Genomic DNA, 19,796 nt, shown 5'->3' with positions numbered 1-19,796 from the left:
CTTATTTTCATGCAATAAGATGAAAGGCCATTAATTTTCTTGTACTAAAAGATATGTGCTTAATGTACCTGCTGCCTCTGTGTGACAGCTAATGGTGCCAGGCAGCTTTGGATTTATCTCAGTACTCAAAAGATGAGCTGACTAACAAACTCGAAGGCCCTTCAAACACCCCTCTCCTAGGAAGGAGTCAGTGGATGCTGGTCTCCAGAACCTGACAGGCACTGCCTGACATGTTGAGAGACACTCCCATGCTGAAAAGCAATCAGTGCCCCTCAAAATTAGGGCTGACCTGCATGAACAACCAGGAAGCCAAAAAGACTTTTACAGTCTCATTCTTGTTATTCCCAATACACTTTTTAGTCTCATTATTCATTCAAAAGATTGTGATCTAATATCTACTGTTAGAGGTAGGGACTTTAGACAGAATGGCTCATAAGAGGGATAGTCTTATGGCCTAGACTCAGGAGGAAACCTCATTCATGATCAGGTGGGTGAATCCAACTCATTCATTTACACGTGCATTGGTTCAGGAAAAAAGCAAACTGGCCTTTTTTTGTCACTGCCACCAAATGCTCCTGTCAGTGCACAAAATTAAAAATGTCAGAAATCTTGTAGGTGATCAAGAGCTGTGGAGAGGATATTTTACGGTGCCATCTTTCCCACCAGCCGTAGGAAGGATCTCTCTGTGCTAGCACACCGTGCGTCACCCAGCACACACCTACAGTTCACAGGCACGGGCTGACGAACACCCACACGAGCTAACTTTAAACCAACTGCTTGAGCACAACAGCCAAGGCAGCACAAAGCTGTGGGGGTGAACTCCAAGGATATTTTTTCCTGCCCTAGCCAGCAGGTAGGCTTCCCAGCCACAGTTCACTGTCACCATGGTGATGTTTCCAGCCCTCCCCAAAACAGCCAGTTTAAGGCTAATTTGGATAAGCCTACACTATCTGCAGACATTTTAGTGACTGCAGCATAGACATACTTGTAGCAATTAAAGGCTTTTAGAAGGATTTCAAAATAGCCAGGTAATCTTTATTTTAAATATATGCTGACACTATTCCCACTGATGGAAGGAGGACAGGTGCAGGGGGAGTACAGGGGTGGGCAACTTTCTTGAGTAAGGCAAAATGCAAGGGAGTGCTGCAAGATCTGGGAGAGCCCAGATTGCCTGTGACTGATTTGATACAATGGCACAGACGAAACCACAATGATGAGGAATTTATGTCCTCAAATTTTTCTTTATATTCTATTGTTTACTTAGGTGTAGAGCTTCATATGAAAATAATTAATTTCCTTATCTTTTGGGCACCACAGATGAGCTTAATTTTCCTAGTTTTTTATTAATTCCTTATAGTAATATAAAATTAAGGTAACTTATTTATATACAAAACACATTTCTAGACACAAATTAAACAGTTGACACAAATAAAACCATTATTCAATTTATCTGTATCTGAATTTCTTTCCACATTACCTTCTCTAATCCTGGAATTAGTACATGAAAGCATCAAGTAACAGTGTCTTCTCATTCCCTTATCTGCTGCACACCTCATTTGTACTCACTGCAGCGCTAAGATATCTTAATAGCCTAAAAAATCACTTGATACTGCATATATTCAGGTTGCACTCCCTTGGAAATAAATAATTCAATGCTACCTATTCTATAAACACCCCCATCGCAATCCCCCAGTAACCATAAGGATAACCTGCTTTAATTGAAGCAGAGACCATGGTCTGTATTACAGCTGTATTATATGGTCTGTTAAGAGATTTCCTTAACAGCTATAACAGACTGCTTAAGTAAGGTATTGTCTCTCTTCAGAGTAAAATATTTTTTAATTAAGATTACTTGTAAGTGCATTTCCTTTAAAAGATTATACAGCCAGATCAATCACTGTGGTCATGCCCATTGACACTAACCCAGAAGGCAGTATTACTGCTTTCTCTTTAATGGGTAATAGGGCAGCAAAGACATCTTCCTTTACTCTGTTAACAAGTCCAAATTATTCTGAAGACTTTTAAGAATGCAAAACACTTGGTAGTGTTTCCAACTGGTCAATCTTATCTACACTGCACTTACAAAAAGATCGACTGCTCACATACACCATCTTGGAATTAAGTGAAGAAAAGAGGAGGTGCATTACACACTGAAGAGCTGCTCCTAAAACCGGGTGTCAAACATGAGCTGTGTGCTACAGGGAACTAATGCATAGCAGCTGACACACTTCTCAAATTGCATCCTTACTTATTGCCTACCTCAAATTTGTAGATGCAGTAGAGAAATGAATTAAACAATCTCCATGGAAATTCCTGATGCAGTGTTTGAATGTAGAAAGATATCTAAAGGTTGATGGTACTACAGAAGTACAAGGGTGATGGTACTACAGAAGTACAGAATTAGCTACTTGAATAGTACCCCTCAATTCTTAAGAACCAAGAAAATACCAAGGTTTATCTTAAGGGTAGAAAAAATTTGTAATTCTCCTACCAGTTAACAGCAGAACTTGAAGTAAATGTCAGCTGAAACACATATGGACTCTCCCACAAAACCAGATTTTGCTGTCATGTGGTTTGTTTAGACATCAGGACTAGTAATCGAGTTACTAAGCTGCACTGCATGAACCTCACCTTTGCTACTACTTGAATGTCTTCATTTCTATACTTTAAAATTTTAACTGCATGGAAAATTTCTACAGCTGCACATAGATTTTGTGCCCATTTATTTTTAATTTAATAATTTTTTCTTTCATATTATAATTAGCAATTAGGATCCTATTTTGCCTATGCAGTTTTATATTTGCACCTTATTCTGGAAATCAGTCAACACGCTGAATTTTACAACTAGAGGGTGCTGGTGGACCATAATGTGAGATAGTATGCAAAACTCTTGATGACCTTTAGTAGAAAGAAGAAAAAGAAAATAAATCAATTATTACTGCTCAGTAGGACAAGTTAATATATTCCAAGGTAATACAAATACTGCAGTATTATCTAGTGTAAGTAAAAAGAAAATTAATACTTTATAGCTGATGCTTGGTTTCATTTTAAATTTAGTTTCAAATTTGCTGTTAAACTTTGCTTCTGGCCTTAGTTTTTGTGCTGTAATGAACAAAAAACCTTTATCTGAACAATATGCCTTCCTTTTGCTTCCCTTTGTGTGAGTTGGAAAGCAATTACAGTGTATTATTGATTAAATGTTTTATGATAAAACAGAAAAGCCATCAAGTAAGAAGGAAAGCAAGAAGGAACAAAGATTAATTTAACAATAAAATCTATAATTGAGATTTTACAGATAGAATGTGGACATTAATTACAGATAAATCATTTAATAAGAGTTCTAACAAAAAAGTTATCTTCCAAAATTCATATAATTTCCAACATAAGGTAATTATTTTTTTGCCTTCCAGTACTGTAAGAAAAAATACAAGTATGAGAATAAATAATGTCTATAAATATACCATTCTGTATGTATAAAAGTTCCCCCTCCCATCCTTCCTCTCTTTCATTTATCCTTATTGCTTGCTTCTTAGAGTCTCTGACAATTCTGCATTAATTAATTCTGTATTAAAACTTTGAACTAGACCTTAAAGATATCATTTCCCTCACCCCCTGTTCAACACAGCTCAATAACATCTGGGATTTGCGTTCCATTTCTTTGGATCAGAAAGAAACCCAAAGGACAAACTGTGGCCACTTGGTAGAGTGGCTGCCTGAAACCCCCATGAGACAGTGGCCAGGAAGCTGGTGGAGTGTGTGTGACCATACTGTGAAGAGCAGATCTCCTCAACCCAAACACAAGTCGCTGCGGCCAGCCTGCTGATCACAAAGTGGCAGTGACTTCAAAAAGCTCTGGGTGTGCAGGTTCACCATGTGTCCAGTGAAGCCAGTGTGGCATGCCATTCCTCTTACATTCTCACTTTCGACCTTTTGGTTGTGCAGGATCGCTGTATGTGGACAACATTCTCCTTGTGGGCAACTCCCAAACGATCCAACAGTCCCCTTGTGGCCTGCATTAGCTCAGCACATCCTGGACATGCCAGAAATGTAGCACAACAAGTGGGATTGTTTGTTTCCCCCACTATGGAAGGTTTGATGTATTTAAACCAGTCCCTTCTTAGCCTATGAGGGGCCAACAGTCTAGATTTCCTTTTATGAATTGCCGTATTTTCATACTGTAACTAGCTGTGGTGCCCCATCTCCCCAGCAGAGACGTGTATGACATGCTCTCATGGGCTGAGGCCAAGTCCCTGTTCTCAGGAAACACACTCTACTCACATGCTTACCTACACGCAGCTTTCTTTTGGCCAAATTTCTTCTCAAGACTTGCCCTCGTGAAGGGATGTACTCTGGCAACTACAGGAGACCAAAGCCCCTGCCCTATGCAAACCAAGGAGCTCACATTAAGTCTCCATGCCATAGATTTCCTCTGGAAAATGGAAAGCAGTCTCCTGTCAGAACTATTTCATGCATAGGACCTTATTCTCCAAAATGTAGCAGCCAGATCAATGAGTTGGTGAGGGCAGCCATTAATTAACACATAAGCACACCAGGGCTCATGGGAGTCTCAGCCCCTTAGACCTTAGGACACTCCTACTGGTGGCTACGTGCTAGCTCGCACGCAAACAAGAAAAGGTATCATTATTGGCGAAAATGGGATTTTGTCTTGACAACTGGTTTGTTTAAAATGAAAGCTTTCAAGGGAATAAACAAAACAATTCAAGTAAGAAGTGTCCAATGCAACAACAAAAAAAATTGTGACTTACATACCAGATGCTTGCCAGATGCTACAGAAGCTGAGCCAGAGGACAAACTAATGTAAAAATGTATAACAAACCTGATACTGAGCTGCATCTTGTGATGCCTCTCCAAAACTCTTCACATCTTTAGTCTAGAAAGTGGCCCATTTGTTTTTTATGTACTGTATCTAGTTTGTGCCTAAAGAAACAGCAGTTAAAATTTGCCCCAATGTTTTATTGCCAGCATATTCTAACACATTTAACTGTGCCTGCTTCATGGACAGTTCTTGGGGTTTTTTTCCTAAATGAGCTGATTTTACAAAATTAGTAGTTCTCTGATCTTTATTTCTCCACATAGACAAGATCTGCTTACTTGATGCTGCCTTCACTTACAAAGCCTAAATAATAATTACACATTAGCTTTTTCTTCAACAGTACCAGCTGAAATTATACATGAACAAGATGTTTGGTGGGTGTTTCTTTTTCCTCTGGAAATCAGCAGAAAAGCTGTTAAATACTACAGATACTAGAATACTGATTTTAATAATTAATACTCAACGTGCACATCAGTTTCATTGTCAGAAACACTTTAAATTTCTGTATGTTACTAATAACTGAGGAGCGTTATTCAGCTTTATAATATAGTAGTCATCGTCCTTCATATATATTCCTAAAGCAGGATGTATGCTGTACATTTATATACAAAGTTGGTCAGAGCACAGACATTGCAGTGTCATGCTTTCATTCAAATTTCAGATGCCATATGTTCAGTACAATCGCACGGCATCAAGATGCAACATATTGCTTTGCAAATGCAAATAATTTCACACAGTGGCTTTCATGACTGGGAAGGATGATGAAATGGGCTATATATTACACATATGAAAAAAATAAAGAAAAGATTTATCATAAATATATGGACCAGTATATGACATTGAAGAACAAGAAGCAAAAAGGAAACAGCGCTCTTGCATAAAGATCGATTCTCTTTGCTGCTGATGGAATGACAGGCTTGGGAGGAGGAGGCTTCTTGTTGTTCTTGGCTTGAGATTTCCCGAGCCCATTGTTGACTTCAATGGGCTTCCCATAACAGTCATAATTTGATAATTCAAAATCCCTTGGCAAGCTTCCAACGATGCTGAAATCATTGGATCTCAGATCAGATTTCGAAGTGCAAACTTTTTTGCATCTGGTCTCACCAACCTATGAAATAAAGAGTGAGGGGAATCATGATTGACTCACCACAACTCATTAGCAAACTTCATGCAGCTGCTAAAGAACACTGCAAACAAACATACAGAAAATTACTTGTTGATAGGGATACATTACATCAGACTAATTTGTGGAATGGTTATGTTATAAAGTACTTAAGGATGATCAGTCAATCATATCAACTAATCCAAACATTCATAATTGTGTAATTTTTCATGCACAAGGTGCCTCATGCTCTGCAATCTGCTGTAGTTAGACTTCTTCATTTTATGATGATAGAAGGGGAGAGAATATTTTTGTGCGGAGTATTTTTGGATATTGAGTCTGTGCTGATGAACCTGCAGACCTGATACTATTCAATATTTGCACTTTTCTAAGCTCTGAAACCTGTAGTCAGAATTAGCCGTAAAATTCAATGTTTGATGCAATTAATTTCAGTTTGTTCTGGTTCTAAAGACTTATCAGGTCAGGATTCTATACCTCATCCTAGGGTGACCATCTTGCATTGTACCTATGGAGCTTAGTGCCTCTCTAAAAACAGGGAACACAGATGTAATACTGGTCTCAGCACTGCAGAAGTGTTTAACTGGGAAATCTAAATCCAACAACAGAATTCCTGTGTTTCCTATAGCTCCTTTAGTGCTCTTGGGGATCAAGCAATACTTTTTTTCTGTGGGGAAAAAAGGTTCCTATATTCCCTTCCTTGGATTTTACAAAGTTTTTATTTCAGATTCAACACATCTCTAGGAGAACCAACCCCACACTGTACAGGGAGCTTGAAGTGATTTAGAGACTACTTGCAAGGCACTGTGCTTTGTGCCTCTCTCAAACCTCTCTCAAACTTTCACTTCAATTGGACTACTCAAGAAAGCAGAGGGAAAAAAGAAGAAAAAAGAATATAGACAATAAATTTGTTCACATATATAACCTGAGCGTTAGTTGAAAAATAGATAGTTCACAAATCAGGCTATACCCATGGGCAACTGACATAAATGTAAGTTTCAAAAGGCTTTCTGGAGCCACTGGTCCACTAAAACTCAGTTATTTCAAAAGCTGCCTCTCCATTAGCCTGTCTCTCCTCCACAATGCCCGCAGTTATTTTACCCTCAGCTCTCTCCACCTCTGGTTTTCTGCAGTTTTTGGCTGATAGTTTGGGATATTTGCATGGTCATATTTTGTAACTACTAAAATAATAATAATAGGGTCATAAAATACAGTACTAGGTTTATGGATGAATGAAAAATATTCTGAAGAATATTATTAGCTTCTCTATGACAGTGACAACTTATCCTGCATGGAAAGAACTGAGGCAGTCAAGAAGAGACTTAAACTTTGACTGGGGCTTTTTCTCCCATTATTGACAAAGCTGAGTCTAGTGCAAAGTGGAAGACAGACATGGCACTATTCCTTCTGAAAAAAAGTGGATACACCTTCTCAAATTTTCCAGAGTTCTATTTCTCATGAAAACAGTACATTTTGAAATTGATGCATTAAACAGAGGTGCAGGTTTGTCCTGGTTCCAGCCAGGAGAGGGTTAATTTTTGCAGTATCCAGGAGGAGGCATGGCCAGGGCACAGAGGTTATTCTATATCACCTCATGTCATTGCCAGGGCTGGGGAAAGGGATTCTCTTCCGGCACAAAGATTTTTCTTCTGGTCCACAAAATGTGCAGAGGGAGCCATCTGGTATTGTCTATTGTCAGAGAATTTTTCCGTTTGAATAATTTATTTTCTTACACCTTTTGTTGTTAATATTATTGCTGTTAACTGCTTGTTTTCTTATCTCATTGCCATTTTCAGTAAATTTTTCTTATCTCAAACCATGATCTTTACCTTTTGTGCCTCCACTTGGAGCAAGGAGGTGGAGCAGTGCATGGTTTTAGTGGGAGTACTAAATTGGAGAATATGATTCCTAAACCACCACAAAATCAAGATTCCAGGTTATTAAAAAGAAAAACAAGATAGGTGTTCCCTGAGGGCAGGACAAAACTATACATACAAATCTCTTGCAACTGCCTCCCAGTCCTCAAAGACCAGACAGCCTAAGACAGTGTTCATTACTGGAGTAGCAGGGGCAAACTGTCTAGTGAGGTGGTGACTAAGACACAGATAAGCATGATTATGTGACCCTGGGTGACAGGATGCTATTATTCACCGATCCAAGACATTCCTTCCAATCAGATCATATCCACTGACATAGGTAATAAAGATATAAAGCAGAGCCTTGTGCAATGAAAAATGAGCTTGCAGGACTGGGGTACATGTTAACTGAAGAGTCATAGGAATATTAGATTTTTTTCCATGGTCAAACCTAGCAAGATTTATTAAGGCCACTACAAGAAATAGAATCGTGTATGAAATTATAGGCCTCCTTTTGGATTTGAAAACTTGTAGTCTATTCCTCATATTACCAGCAATACGTTGTAAAAATTCAGTGACACTAATTGTAGCCTAAATTCTCTCATTTATAGCACAGAATATTCCTGTTCCAGCTGCAGTATCTAGACTGCTCCCCTAAAGGCTGTTACAAGTCGGTTCTCATTCCCATTCAGGACTGAGAGTAGATTCTAGGTCACCTCTGACCTGAATCTAAGAGAACTGTTCTCTTAGAATAAGCAGAGAACTGTTCACAACCTGTTCACACAGAGCTCTGCTTAGTTCAGTGTCAGCTGGAGTACGTGATTTATCAGGGTGACACAATTTTCCTTGTATGAGCAACTTGGCCCAAATTTTTCTTTAATAAGTATATGTTACTTTTGGAAATCATTTCATCTATTTCCTTGGCTTTATAAATCTGACATTCTCCTATTTATTACACTCAGTTGCTGCATAAACATATTTCTAAATTTTTTTCCTATATCTCTTCAACTCTCCAATGTTTCAATCTAAATTCACTCCAGTTGACCTACAGCTTTCCCTAAACAATGTTAGATAATATAAAGTATATATGATCATCTGCTTTTTATTAGCTTTGTCTTGGTTTATGCTAGAAGCCTAACAATAATCCTAACAATGCCTCCTGCTCCTCCTCACTTTCCACATTTACTGCACAAGAAACTTACCAAAGGCTACAGAAACCTTTTCTGTACAAAAAATATTGTAGGACTTGATTTTAGAATCACTGAAGATGTGTAAAGAAAAGTAAAATTTTAAATGCTATATCCTTTTGACTTCATCCTGACACAGAAAATATTTGATGTCACTTGACTTATCCTGCCCCAGCATCATGATCTGTAGGTCAGACCTAACCCACAGGATGCTTTCACCAGATTTATGGCTTTTCCCCAGCAGGGGATGGGGAGCAGCAGTTTGGGAAGGGAAGACTTCTGGGATAGTGTGGGGATACCCTGCATTCCCAGGGAGCTGGGCAGTGACTCGTCCCTCTGGCAGGGATTTGTCGTGGGGGGCAAGGAGACCACAGGAAGGTGACGGCTCCTGGGGCTTGGCCTGAAACACAGACCTAGTTCTCTTGTTTCTTCCAAGACTGGACCACCTTGTCTAGGTTTGGTAGGATGGACAGAATGCCTGTCTTTTGATCAACAGCTCAGAAGTACCTAAAAATGCCTCCTAGAAACCATAAGGCCCCTTGTGACGATCCTTTCTCACCTTTTAAATAATTCAGGTTGACTGGTGCTCGCTGCCAAGCTCAGCACCTGCTGCTGCTCCAGAGCTGCAGCACGTGTGCCTTTGCAGAATGCCTTTGGTTGCAGAATTAGGGGAATAATGTGGGAAGAAAATGGGGAAAGAGATGAAAGAATAAGTGCTGCCTATGCATGCAGATTGGCTTGGAGGGGCAACTAACTCCCCAGCTCTGCCTCTGCTGCTTCTGGTGCTCCTCCTCACTTTCCACATTTACTGCCCGAACTAGTTACACTAGATTTTCCTTTCAAAACATCCAGGATGGAGAATTTTTTCCATGATCTTGTTCCTCAGAAACATATGTACCTTATTTCTAATCTGAATTTATTTGGCTTCAGTGTTCAGACAAAAGGCATGACTATAGTTAGTCTGAGTAAGTGCTGGTACATAGAGATGGTAACAAATCTAACCTTCAATTTGCATAATTCAGATGATGTAACCAGGCTGACATATGAAGCCAAGAAAAATGTTCTTAAAGAGTTTCTTACCTTTGCATCATTACCTCTGTCAACCTAATTGATAATACTTTAAAAAAGTTATATTCAGTTTCATTAAATCAATAAACATGCAGATCAACTTTAATTTCACTGACCAATTTATTAGCTAACATGGGGCTGAATTATGAGTAATATTAAAGATAATTAATACTTACAAACAATAATTATTAGTCAGAGCCCTGTAAGCTATGCAATATTCTCCACTGATTGATGTCAGGCTTATAATTATTCACGTAATGCCACTTAGCTTTTAAAAGTACTGGCACAAAGTTAGCTTCTTGCTGTATTTTGAAACCCTCCCAGATTTAAAGGATTTATTAAAAATCAACATTAATGTTCCACAGCACTCATAGACCAGCTCTGTCAAAAAATTCTAGATGCAACTTAAGCTGAAATCTTGATTGTAAAATGTCTGACTTTAATAGTTATTGTTTAACATTCTCATCAGCTACTGTGACTGAGAGCTAGTTCATCCACACATTGAATATATTTGGCTTTTCCACAGACACAGAGCAGAGTATTTGTTCAGTGCTTTTCTCTTTTCAGTTAATTCTTTATACTTAGAGCACCTCTACCTCTACCATTACTTGTCTTAGAAGGTATTGTATTCTTGCTGTATATGCAAAGTAACTTCCTATTGCCCTCAGTTATGTTAAGCATATATCACTTTTCTTACTTACACAATTATTTCATTGAGATCAGCTTTTATTAATTGCTATCACCTCCATTTGCCAGTGAGAAGAAAAGAGAAATGCTTGAAGCTGAGTTAGTTTTAAATCTTTGGGGAATTTGTTGTCAATTGTGCTGTTTATTAGGTTTTGGGGTTTTTCTTAAATTGGTGTAGCTTTACTTCTGGTTTGAACGTTATTAACTCACCAGCACCATTCACACTTTTTATTTAAATTCTTCCATCCAGATTAGACAGTTGTCAAATTTGTGAAATCTGACCTTTCACAGCACCAAAAATATCAGGGACTTGATTCAATTTCTTTTGTACAAATAGAATAAGATGCTTCTCAACTGACTGTTCATCCTGTGATCAAGTCCTCTTTATCCATCAGGATGAAGTGTAATATAAAAGCCATCATTTATTCAGAGCAGAAACATATTGTCCATAACTCCTAGCAAGACTTCCAACATGCTGCAGCACTGGCAGCTTCTCAAGCCCAGCACGTGTCCCTCAGGCTGAAGAGCTTCCCCGCTGGAATGATGTGTTCCCTGTCCAACACAGCACATCCTCCTTGCCACAAAACCACCTCTGCTGCTGTGTTCCCAGCCTCCTGTTGGCATGCAGATCTGTCCCCAGTGCTGCCAGCTCTGGAAGGGGCTTCCATACAAGATGAAGGAGTTTTTTAACAAGCTCTGTTATTCATCTCTCTTGCACTGGTTTTGTGCTCTTCTCTTGTTCTTGCTATAATGATAGATGTGGCTTATCAATAAAGTAATGATTGTTTAGCATTAGTCTGCATTCACACTGGGTATATTTTCTATTCCTGCAGCTCAGCAGGAATATGCTACTACATTCCAAATATTCCTGGCAAAGTACAGGACAAAAAATATTAATGCATAAAATATCACAGTATTACAACACAGCTGAGGTTGGCAGGGACCTCTGGAGATCATCTAGTCCAACCCCCTGCTCAAAGCAGACTGCTCAGGGCCTTTTTACAGTCGTGTTTGAATTATTTCCAAGGAGTCACTGGAGCAGAAAGTACCTACTCTGTACCTGAAATGCTGTCAGGAACTATTAAAATAGGCTGCAGCCTGTGGTTTTGTGTACAAGGTAAAATGTAAGCTGGGTTTTTGGTGGTTCTGCAATAAAAAAAAATTGAGTCTGGAGTTCCACATGACGGGAAAAACCTGGGAAGACTAGGTAACCACAGGTCACTACCAGTGGTCAAGTACATTATAACTCAGTAGAGATGTACATAACCCATCCCAGGTTTCAGAGCCTAGATGTGGCTCTGACAAGATAAAGCAAGCAATAGCACCACTTTTTTAAAATAAATGGCATTAGAGCTATTACCACCACTTGCATAGTGCTATTCATCATCTGCCAGAACCATTCTTCTAGCAAATATTCTCTCCAGTCATTAGCACATTATCTGTGGGGGACAGCTTCTAAAAATGGGCTTGATGAAAATGTGACTTTTCAAATTGAGGGGTGTTGTTATAGTTAACAGCGCAATCTCTCACTGTAATCACGTCAGCAATGAAAGCAAAAAAAAAAAAAAAGATTCATCTTCAAAACATTTCCCTTTTTGCTTGTTTTTCTCACTGTATGATGTTTCATTGCTAGGAAACACATGCAAACTCCTGCTGAGGATTCCCAATAAAAAAGCCAGTGCAAGCAGTTATCACCAGATTGCATAATTTTCTCCTCTGCTTAGAACAGCATCTACTTGCAGCCACTATGAGCTGAGGGAGCCAAGCTGTATTTTCTCATGGCTTTTTGCCTCTAAGTGCATAGCCACTGCTTCTCCTAGAAAAACACATCAGAAGTGCTTATTTTCTCTTCTTTTCCCTACAGATTCAGGGTGATCTTGACAGACAGACCACTTGACTTTAATCAGACAGTCATATTGATAAACCTCTGGGTTTAAAATGGCACTGACATTTCAAGGGTTTTTGTTGGAGGGAGCATGACTCATAAAGTTTGGACTTGAGGGGTTGGCATATGCTAGCAACATGCAGCTTTTACATCAGCCAGTTCCCAGGATCTGGTGAAGTAGCTATACATCCATGGAAGCCTTTCTCCATCTTTGGGTGATTGGCAAATTGTAAGCACTCTTTTCACCCTGCCATCTTCACTGTCACTGTTGGTGATTATTGGTCATGATCACTGACTATTGACACAGTGAAGAAAGTGCTTTCTGCTGAAAACTTTCAATGGACCTTTGCAGGTTCTGTTATAGGGGATCTCCTCTCCTAGACTGTAATTATGAATTACTTTAAGCTTTTAATATTTAGGATACACTGAAAAGCTTACCCTTTACTCCATAAAAATGGAACAATAGCTGCTTGTATTTTTAGGAATTATCATGAGGTTTTGTTACAGTTGTTTTTTACTAAAATCAAATATTCCAAGCCTCCAAACCAGATACCATTTTAACTTTCACAAATGGAACAAGCACATGAAAACAAGTTGTTCCACAAAGACTAGAACCAGGGATGCCTGACCACCCCACTTGCTTCCTTCTGATCGTCCTCATGCCAAGAATGTTCTCAACCCAGCAACTCCCCTGTACCTTACATGCAGGCCCTTTCCCCAAATCTCCTGCAGAGACATCACTGCTGCAACACTGCAAAAGCAGGAAGTGCACAATTTGCTGCTCAGGGAACACAAACTGCCACAGCATCAGGATCAGGGGCATTTTAAAGTGAAATAAAGTAACTTCCCTTTTAAAATTTGATTCCCCTCTAATAACTTACAGATATGTATCAGTTAATGTTTCGTGATATGCAAGATCTTAATTTAAACAGGAGGAACACTTATAAATGGAATTATTCATGCCCTCTGTTTTTCCCCACTTGGAGTTTTCTGCTTCCATGTCTTTTCTGTTGGTTTTACCTTCAAGTCCCATCTGGTCTAGCCACTGTTTCAGCTATGCTGACATTTCCAGCTACACCCTCAGTCACTTTTGCCTGAATATCACCTCCTATGTGGAAAAAGAACATCCTTGAACATTTCTATAGGACATACACTTATTTCAGGGATGCAGTTATAAGTTGTCCTTTTCTCCTAAAGTCACCTAAGTCTTTCCAGACATTTAGCAAAGTATTTGCTCTTGCCTCCAACACAATCCTACATGACCCTGATGAGAAACAGCTCCTGAAGTTCTGGGACAGCACTCTGGCCTCTTTTTGTTTTGTATTCTTTATGCCTTTCAACACACAGGTTTTTTTTCCATTACCTGCCTCTTTAATGTTTATTTCCCTTGCATATTTTCCATATGACAAATGCATTCTCTACTTGATCATTACTAGGTCTCTATGGGAGCAATCCAAATTTTGTGAGGCAGGCCTAGTTTTGGATTAGAAGGCAAAGCTACCGAAAGATTTACACCTGTTCTGATTTAGGACTTTAGTACAGGCTTTTCCAGGGCCAAGAATTTTCAAAGTACTCCTACGCAGTAGCAGGTTCAGAGAGGGAGTTTTCAGCTAGGCAGATTTATAGCTTTCAAATAGATAAAATCTAGCATCACTGTCCTACCGCATCCTGATGTCAAATGATTCATTGGTCTGGGACCTTTTTCTATCTCAGCCTGGTCATCTTCCCAGAAATTGCCAGCCCAGGATACATTTCCTCTGGTAGGTTGTGTTTCGAAGCAGGTGGATAAATTCAAGCTGAATTGTTAGCCATGAGCCACTCAGCCACACAACCAACTTTTACAGCAAGGAATACATATTTCCACTATGGCTTGTAAAATAAATTTTTTTTGTAAATCTTTGTATAAAGATCATCAGAAGCTACTGGAATGTTAAAGGTCTCTCATAACAAACTGGGAAGACCCTGAGAAGTGCAGGTCAAACATGAGAAGCTGAGCCTGGCATTTCAAGATTGTAGATGGGAGATGCTACGAGAGGAGAGCAAACTGAATTCTGAATTTTAAAAACCTTCAGCCTACTGCTAGACACCATTCATGGGGAACATTGCTGAACTTCTGTGGATAATGATTCCCCTTCTAAGTCTTAAAATACACTATATACCAGTGCCTTCTTGAAAAAAAAAATAAAATATGAAAGCACAACATAGGTGATAATCGGTAATTTTGTTTTCCATATGGATATGACAATGGCATGTACCTTAGAGGGTGTGCATAGCAAGGAGAATCAGTAATTTAGCAATTGGTTTTGCTCACACTGCTGAAAAACTGTAATTTTTTGTTAAACTTGTAATTGATCAAGCTGAACACTTAACACATTTTAAGTATTGTAAATAGGAAAAATATATTTTTTGCTGCTCTGCTGCATATTTTGTCAGAAGAAACAGCTGAATTTGGGACCTGCAGATTGCTAAACACAAAATTATCACATTCAGTTCAGGGAAAGCAAAACTGCAGCAGAGCTATTTTCTTTCTCATGTTGCCTGGGCTTGGGGAATTACTTGTGACACAAGTCAGAGCTGTCATGGGGTTACTCTAAGCTGAGACTAGTTGCCTACCAAAACATTTCCCAAAGATTCTTCTACCAGATGAGAATTATGGTAGTTAAGCACACTGTTCTGCAATACCTGCAGCTCTTCTGGACTGGGGGCAATTAGTTATGGGACAATCCCAGCTTGATATAGGATTTCAGCCATTCTTGCATAAACTACTCCCTCCTTAAAGAAACATCGAAGTCACTGTGTACCAATATTATCACTTGGATCTAGCCTAATAGCTTTATTTTATACAACAGAATTGCTGAGTCATTGGAAAGGACAAGCCAAATTCATATCAGACATGTTGTAGAATAACATATTTTCTTTTGCAGAATAAATGTCAAGTAAATATCACTTAGGACTGAAGGCAGTTGGATTGGGATGCTTGATAACTCCTGGAGCACAAACAGGGACTTCTAAAATATCAGGAATTCAGCAATGATGGAAAACTTTGGCCTGAGTGAAGATGTACATGCCATATTTAATCATATAGTGAAATCTGACTGATTTACATATAAACTCCACCTGGCAACACAAGAAATGCAGGAACTGTTTGACACAGACAGGTCTTTTGTCTACAAATGCCTTGACTTCTGGATTCCTGGCTTCATAGGCATGCAATACAGTGCAGCTGTGGCCATCCCAGGGAAAGCAATGAGCTGGGTGTTATTTGAGTATGCTCTCAGCAAATACTGTCTGAGAGTCCTGTCCTCTGAATAGTTACAGTTTGACAGCTGCTATTTATTATGAGAAAAACAGCAACTGTAAAGCTGTTTGTTACTTTATTTACCTGAAGTTAAGCAGCAACCACAGTGCTACGATATTAAAAGACAAATTTTTCACTTAGAACTTCTGACCCCAAATCACTAGAGACCAATTGGTCAGATTGCTAGCCATTAGTTACCAGCATGTTTTTAATGTCTTTACCCCTTCCAAGATTAAACACTATTCAAAATTATTACAAACACTATATTCCTGGAACTGGGTTAATAGAGAAAAATGCTGATTTTGCATACAAAGGTTTGCAACTCCTACCTGTAAAGTGCTGATGTGAACAGGAGTCCCTGTGCCATTCACAGTGTTCTTCTTGGCAGCATTTCCACCCTTCCCTTCTGCTTGCTCTGCCTTGGCAATCTTTGCTTTTTCAGCTTCAATTCTCTTTGGATTGTTTAGCATTACCTGAACCACAGCATATTCCACCAGCGATGCAAACCCAAAGAGAAGGCAAACAATCAGCCAGACGTCTAAGGCCTTCACGTAAGACACTTTGGGAAGTTCAGCAGCAAGAGTGGTACATTCAGATGCCAAGCTGAGCACTGAGAAAATACCTACAAAAAGAGAAAACAATATATTGAATAAGAAAACTTCCCTTTAATGACACAGGCTTTGCTCTTCCTCTGAAACAGACAATAGTGAATGATGTTTTGCAACAGTGAATGGGACTTCACAATGTGGTCGGTGCAGCAGGTATACAAAGTGCACATGCCTTCAGCTAATGAACAAGTTAAACACTTAAATAGGACAGTGAAGTTAATGATGAATTACTAATAATGATTACCTTCATTTTATAAACAGAGAAACAAATAAGTGAGGCTAAACTGGTTGTTATGGTTTTCCTGTCTCATCACACAGTTGGGAAATGGGCCTTCCAAAGACTTATCTTAAAATGTGCATCTAATTCTGGGAAGATGGAAGAACATGATCCAAAAGTCTCCAAGTCCTTTAAATTGTCCCAGAAATCTAAACTGTGCTATAGCAGGAGAAATTCTCTCAATGAGCTGTTCACAAGTGTGATATTCAGACCTTAGGTAAAAGGGAAGTTTTTGCTGACAAGCAAATCTGTACAAGCAAATCAAAAAGCCTTTGTTCCCAATTCACTGAGAAGATGAAAACATGGAGGTGACTGAAGGTCACAGTCATTCCCTATTTGAGCTTCCAGGATCTAGAGGAAGCTTTCTAGATAAAGTGCATTTCATGAAGCCCTTATCATGAAAAAAGCCCACATGTGCAAAGGCTGTTAGAAGGTCACACTCATCATGGATTTCACCAAGCATTTCCCCTAATAAGGCTTCCAAATATCACCATCAACACATGATTCACATCATAAGAGACAAAATACAAGCTTGACGCCAAAGAGAGATTTCTCACAGGCGATTTCTCACTATTTTCCTGTGAAAATAGTAGCACAAACAGCTACATTTGGAAAAAGCTAACTTTAGAAATGGCTGTCATGTAGGGAAAACTTAGTTCAGTCTCCAAGTTCAGAATGTCCCATTTTGATTTTGTGAATGATAATGATAAATGATTATTTATGAGTGGGAGGCTTAATGAAATAGAGTTGATGTCTATAAAAAATGTTGGCCAAAAGGAGTCTCAACTATGTTTCTTATAATGCATGAAATTTTTTGTCATTCACAGAGAGATGATTTCCTTCAGATCCATTTTAAGTAACTGAGGATGTGAAAATGTAAATTAAAATGAAACTATCTGTATTGGCCTATGAAAATATTAATTTCTACTTGATCACAAACAACACATTCTTTAGCTACTGTTCCCATTTGGATTTCAATAAGATTGATATGATATTTTATTTAGCATTAATCTCAAATGGACAATTCACTAGCTCTTAAAACACTGAAGTATAAAGAAATATTTACAGTCATGCAATTTTAACCCACAAAATTTTGTGATGCTTTATTTAGAAATGTGTAGTATCAATGCAAAGCTGGATTTTTATTTTTTTTTTGTCCATGGGGATAATAAAGAATGACCCATTCTGTTATCTCAGAACAGAATGGTACAGCAAATACTGAACTGAATCCTCAGTGTACACTCTGGCTTACTTTCCATCTACTGTATCTGAAGCATTCACATACAAATGTTCCCATAAGGATAAAAAGTGAGCATAGAATGTTTTGCTTTAAAAATAAATATTTTCACTTACCAACACCTGCAGACTGGGGATGAGCACTAATTATGGATCACAATGAATTGCATTAACAAGTAAAAAAAAGGCCATACTGCCTCTTAATATATCTAGGAGATTTGCCTGTGTCCAGCACACTGCTCATTCTCTAACAGTAAACTGTATCAAGTACCATGCTTGACTGCTGAAGGGCAACCTCTATCCTTCTCCTGAATAACCAAATTAGCCATTAACACAGACTGGCTCAACATCTTGGATATAGTATTTTTTTTCCTACTGACTTTAAAGTTTTTACTATCATAATATGTGATAACTAATATCATGACTGGTGCCAAAAACATTTGTAAACCCACTTTTTAGACCTTAAAATACTATACCTTACAATCTTGGATTTAACTCTACAGAACTAACTTATACATTCTAGCTGAAAAGATTTTTGTGGAGCTTTTATTAACATGTTCAGTAGAGCAACTGAGGCCACGGTGACCAGCAGCTAATTTCCTTTTATGTGGATTCCTACAATGAAAGGTTCACTTTCAGAGTCTAAGAGACTTCTAGGTTTTCAATGTAACAATAAAGTGAGACAGAAGCACAGAAATATTCTATTCAGCAACCATTTGTTGCCTGATGAATGCTGTCATGGCCTCAGAGACCCTAGTACCAGAGTGTATGCTGCACTTCTGGCAGCAGCTGCACTAGGTGACTACTTATCACAATCCAAAGCTTAAAGCTCAAATGTGAGTGAGGAGCATGAGTAAATAAACTGAAAGATTTGAAGTAGCTTCTCATCTAATAAGATCTGTAACTAGCCACTGGTACACTTTCTTGGAGCTAGGTATCATTTACTTGAAACACAAATGTTAATCTTGTTCTATTTCAAGGTCAAGGATCTCAAGGATGTCACTAGAAGAATTAGTTTGTTGCTCTCCTGAAACTGGAGAAAGATAAATCTTACCCCAGTGACAGTATTAATAACTGTCATACTAAATACTGACTCAGCTAAGGGGTATCAGATTTACAGCTTTTTTGCTTTTCTGGGGATTAAGGAAAAGTCACATAGCCAGGCTAATGGCTAGTATCTTTGAAAATTCATTATTACAGAAATGCTAATGCATGAAAGAAGACAATAAACACTTACAATGAATGAAATAAATAAACAATAAGTATGTGTATTTAGTTACAAAGACATCCATGATACTTAAATCTATGCTAAGACTCTTATAAATCTAATATGTCTTTAATAAGCCCATCTGGTTCACTATTTGAAGCACCGGATTATAGAATTGGCAGTACAGCTTGGTTTTTATTCTAGTTTTCCAGTTCATCTTTCATTTTTTTTTAATTTAATGCATGTTACATTTTCCCCACCCTTTTTGTCTTCAAATGTTCTCCTAGAGTTTTGCATTATGTAAGGCAATCTTGCGACTTTTCGAGGTAAAATATTATATTTGTTACTTGCTATGAAACAAATACAGATTGAGACTCCTTCCTAAGTAACTATTTTCAAAAGTTAAAAAAAAAAAAAAAAAGAAAAAAGAAAAGGAAAAAGGAAAAAAAAATTAAAAGGCTGAACAGGAGTCATATCCTGTGGGGGTGTGGCAGCTCCAGTGTGCGTAAGAGGTTTGTGACCAAGGCAGGCAG

General features: G+C 38.4%; 1 protein-coding gene across 3 annotated transcripts in view; it reads right to left on the bottom strand.

Annotated features, from left to right (window-relative positions):
* Positions 1–3,257: 3,257 nt before the first annotated feature.
* Positions 3,258–19,796, bottom strand: part of GLRB (glycine receptor beta) — a 49,217-nt gene continuing 32,678 nt past the window's right edge. For all 3 annotated transcript variants that reach the window (XM_053941407.1, XM_053941406.1, XM_053941408.1), the window contains 2 exons: positions 16,265–16,557; positions 3,258–5,942 (listed from right to left, as the gene is read on the bottom strand). In XM_053941407.1, coding sequence (XP_053797382.1) covers positions 5,646–5,942; positions 16,265–16,557 — 590 coding nt within the window. In that variant the 3' untranslated portion in view covers positions 3,258–5,645. The remainder of the gene's footprint in view (positions 5,943–16,264; positions 16,558–19,796) is intronic.

Source organism: Vidua chalybeata, chromosome 4 (genome assembly GCF_026979565.1).
Source record: "Vidua chalybeata isolate OUT-0048 chromosome 4, bVidCha1 merged haplotype, whole genome shotgun sequence".
NCBI classification, from domain to species: Eukaryota; Metazoa; Chordata; class Aves; order Passeriformes; family Viduidae; genus Vidua; species Vidua chalybeata.
The sequence above is the reverse complement of the archived record's forward strand: the minus strand, read 5'-3'. Positions and strand labels throughout refer to the sequence as shown.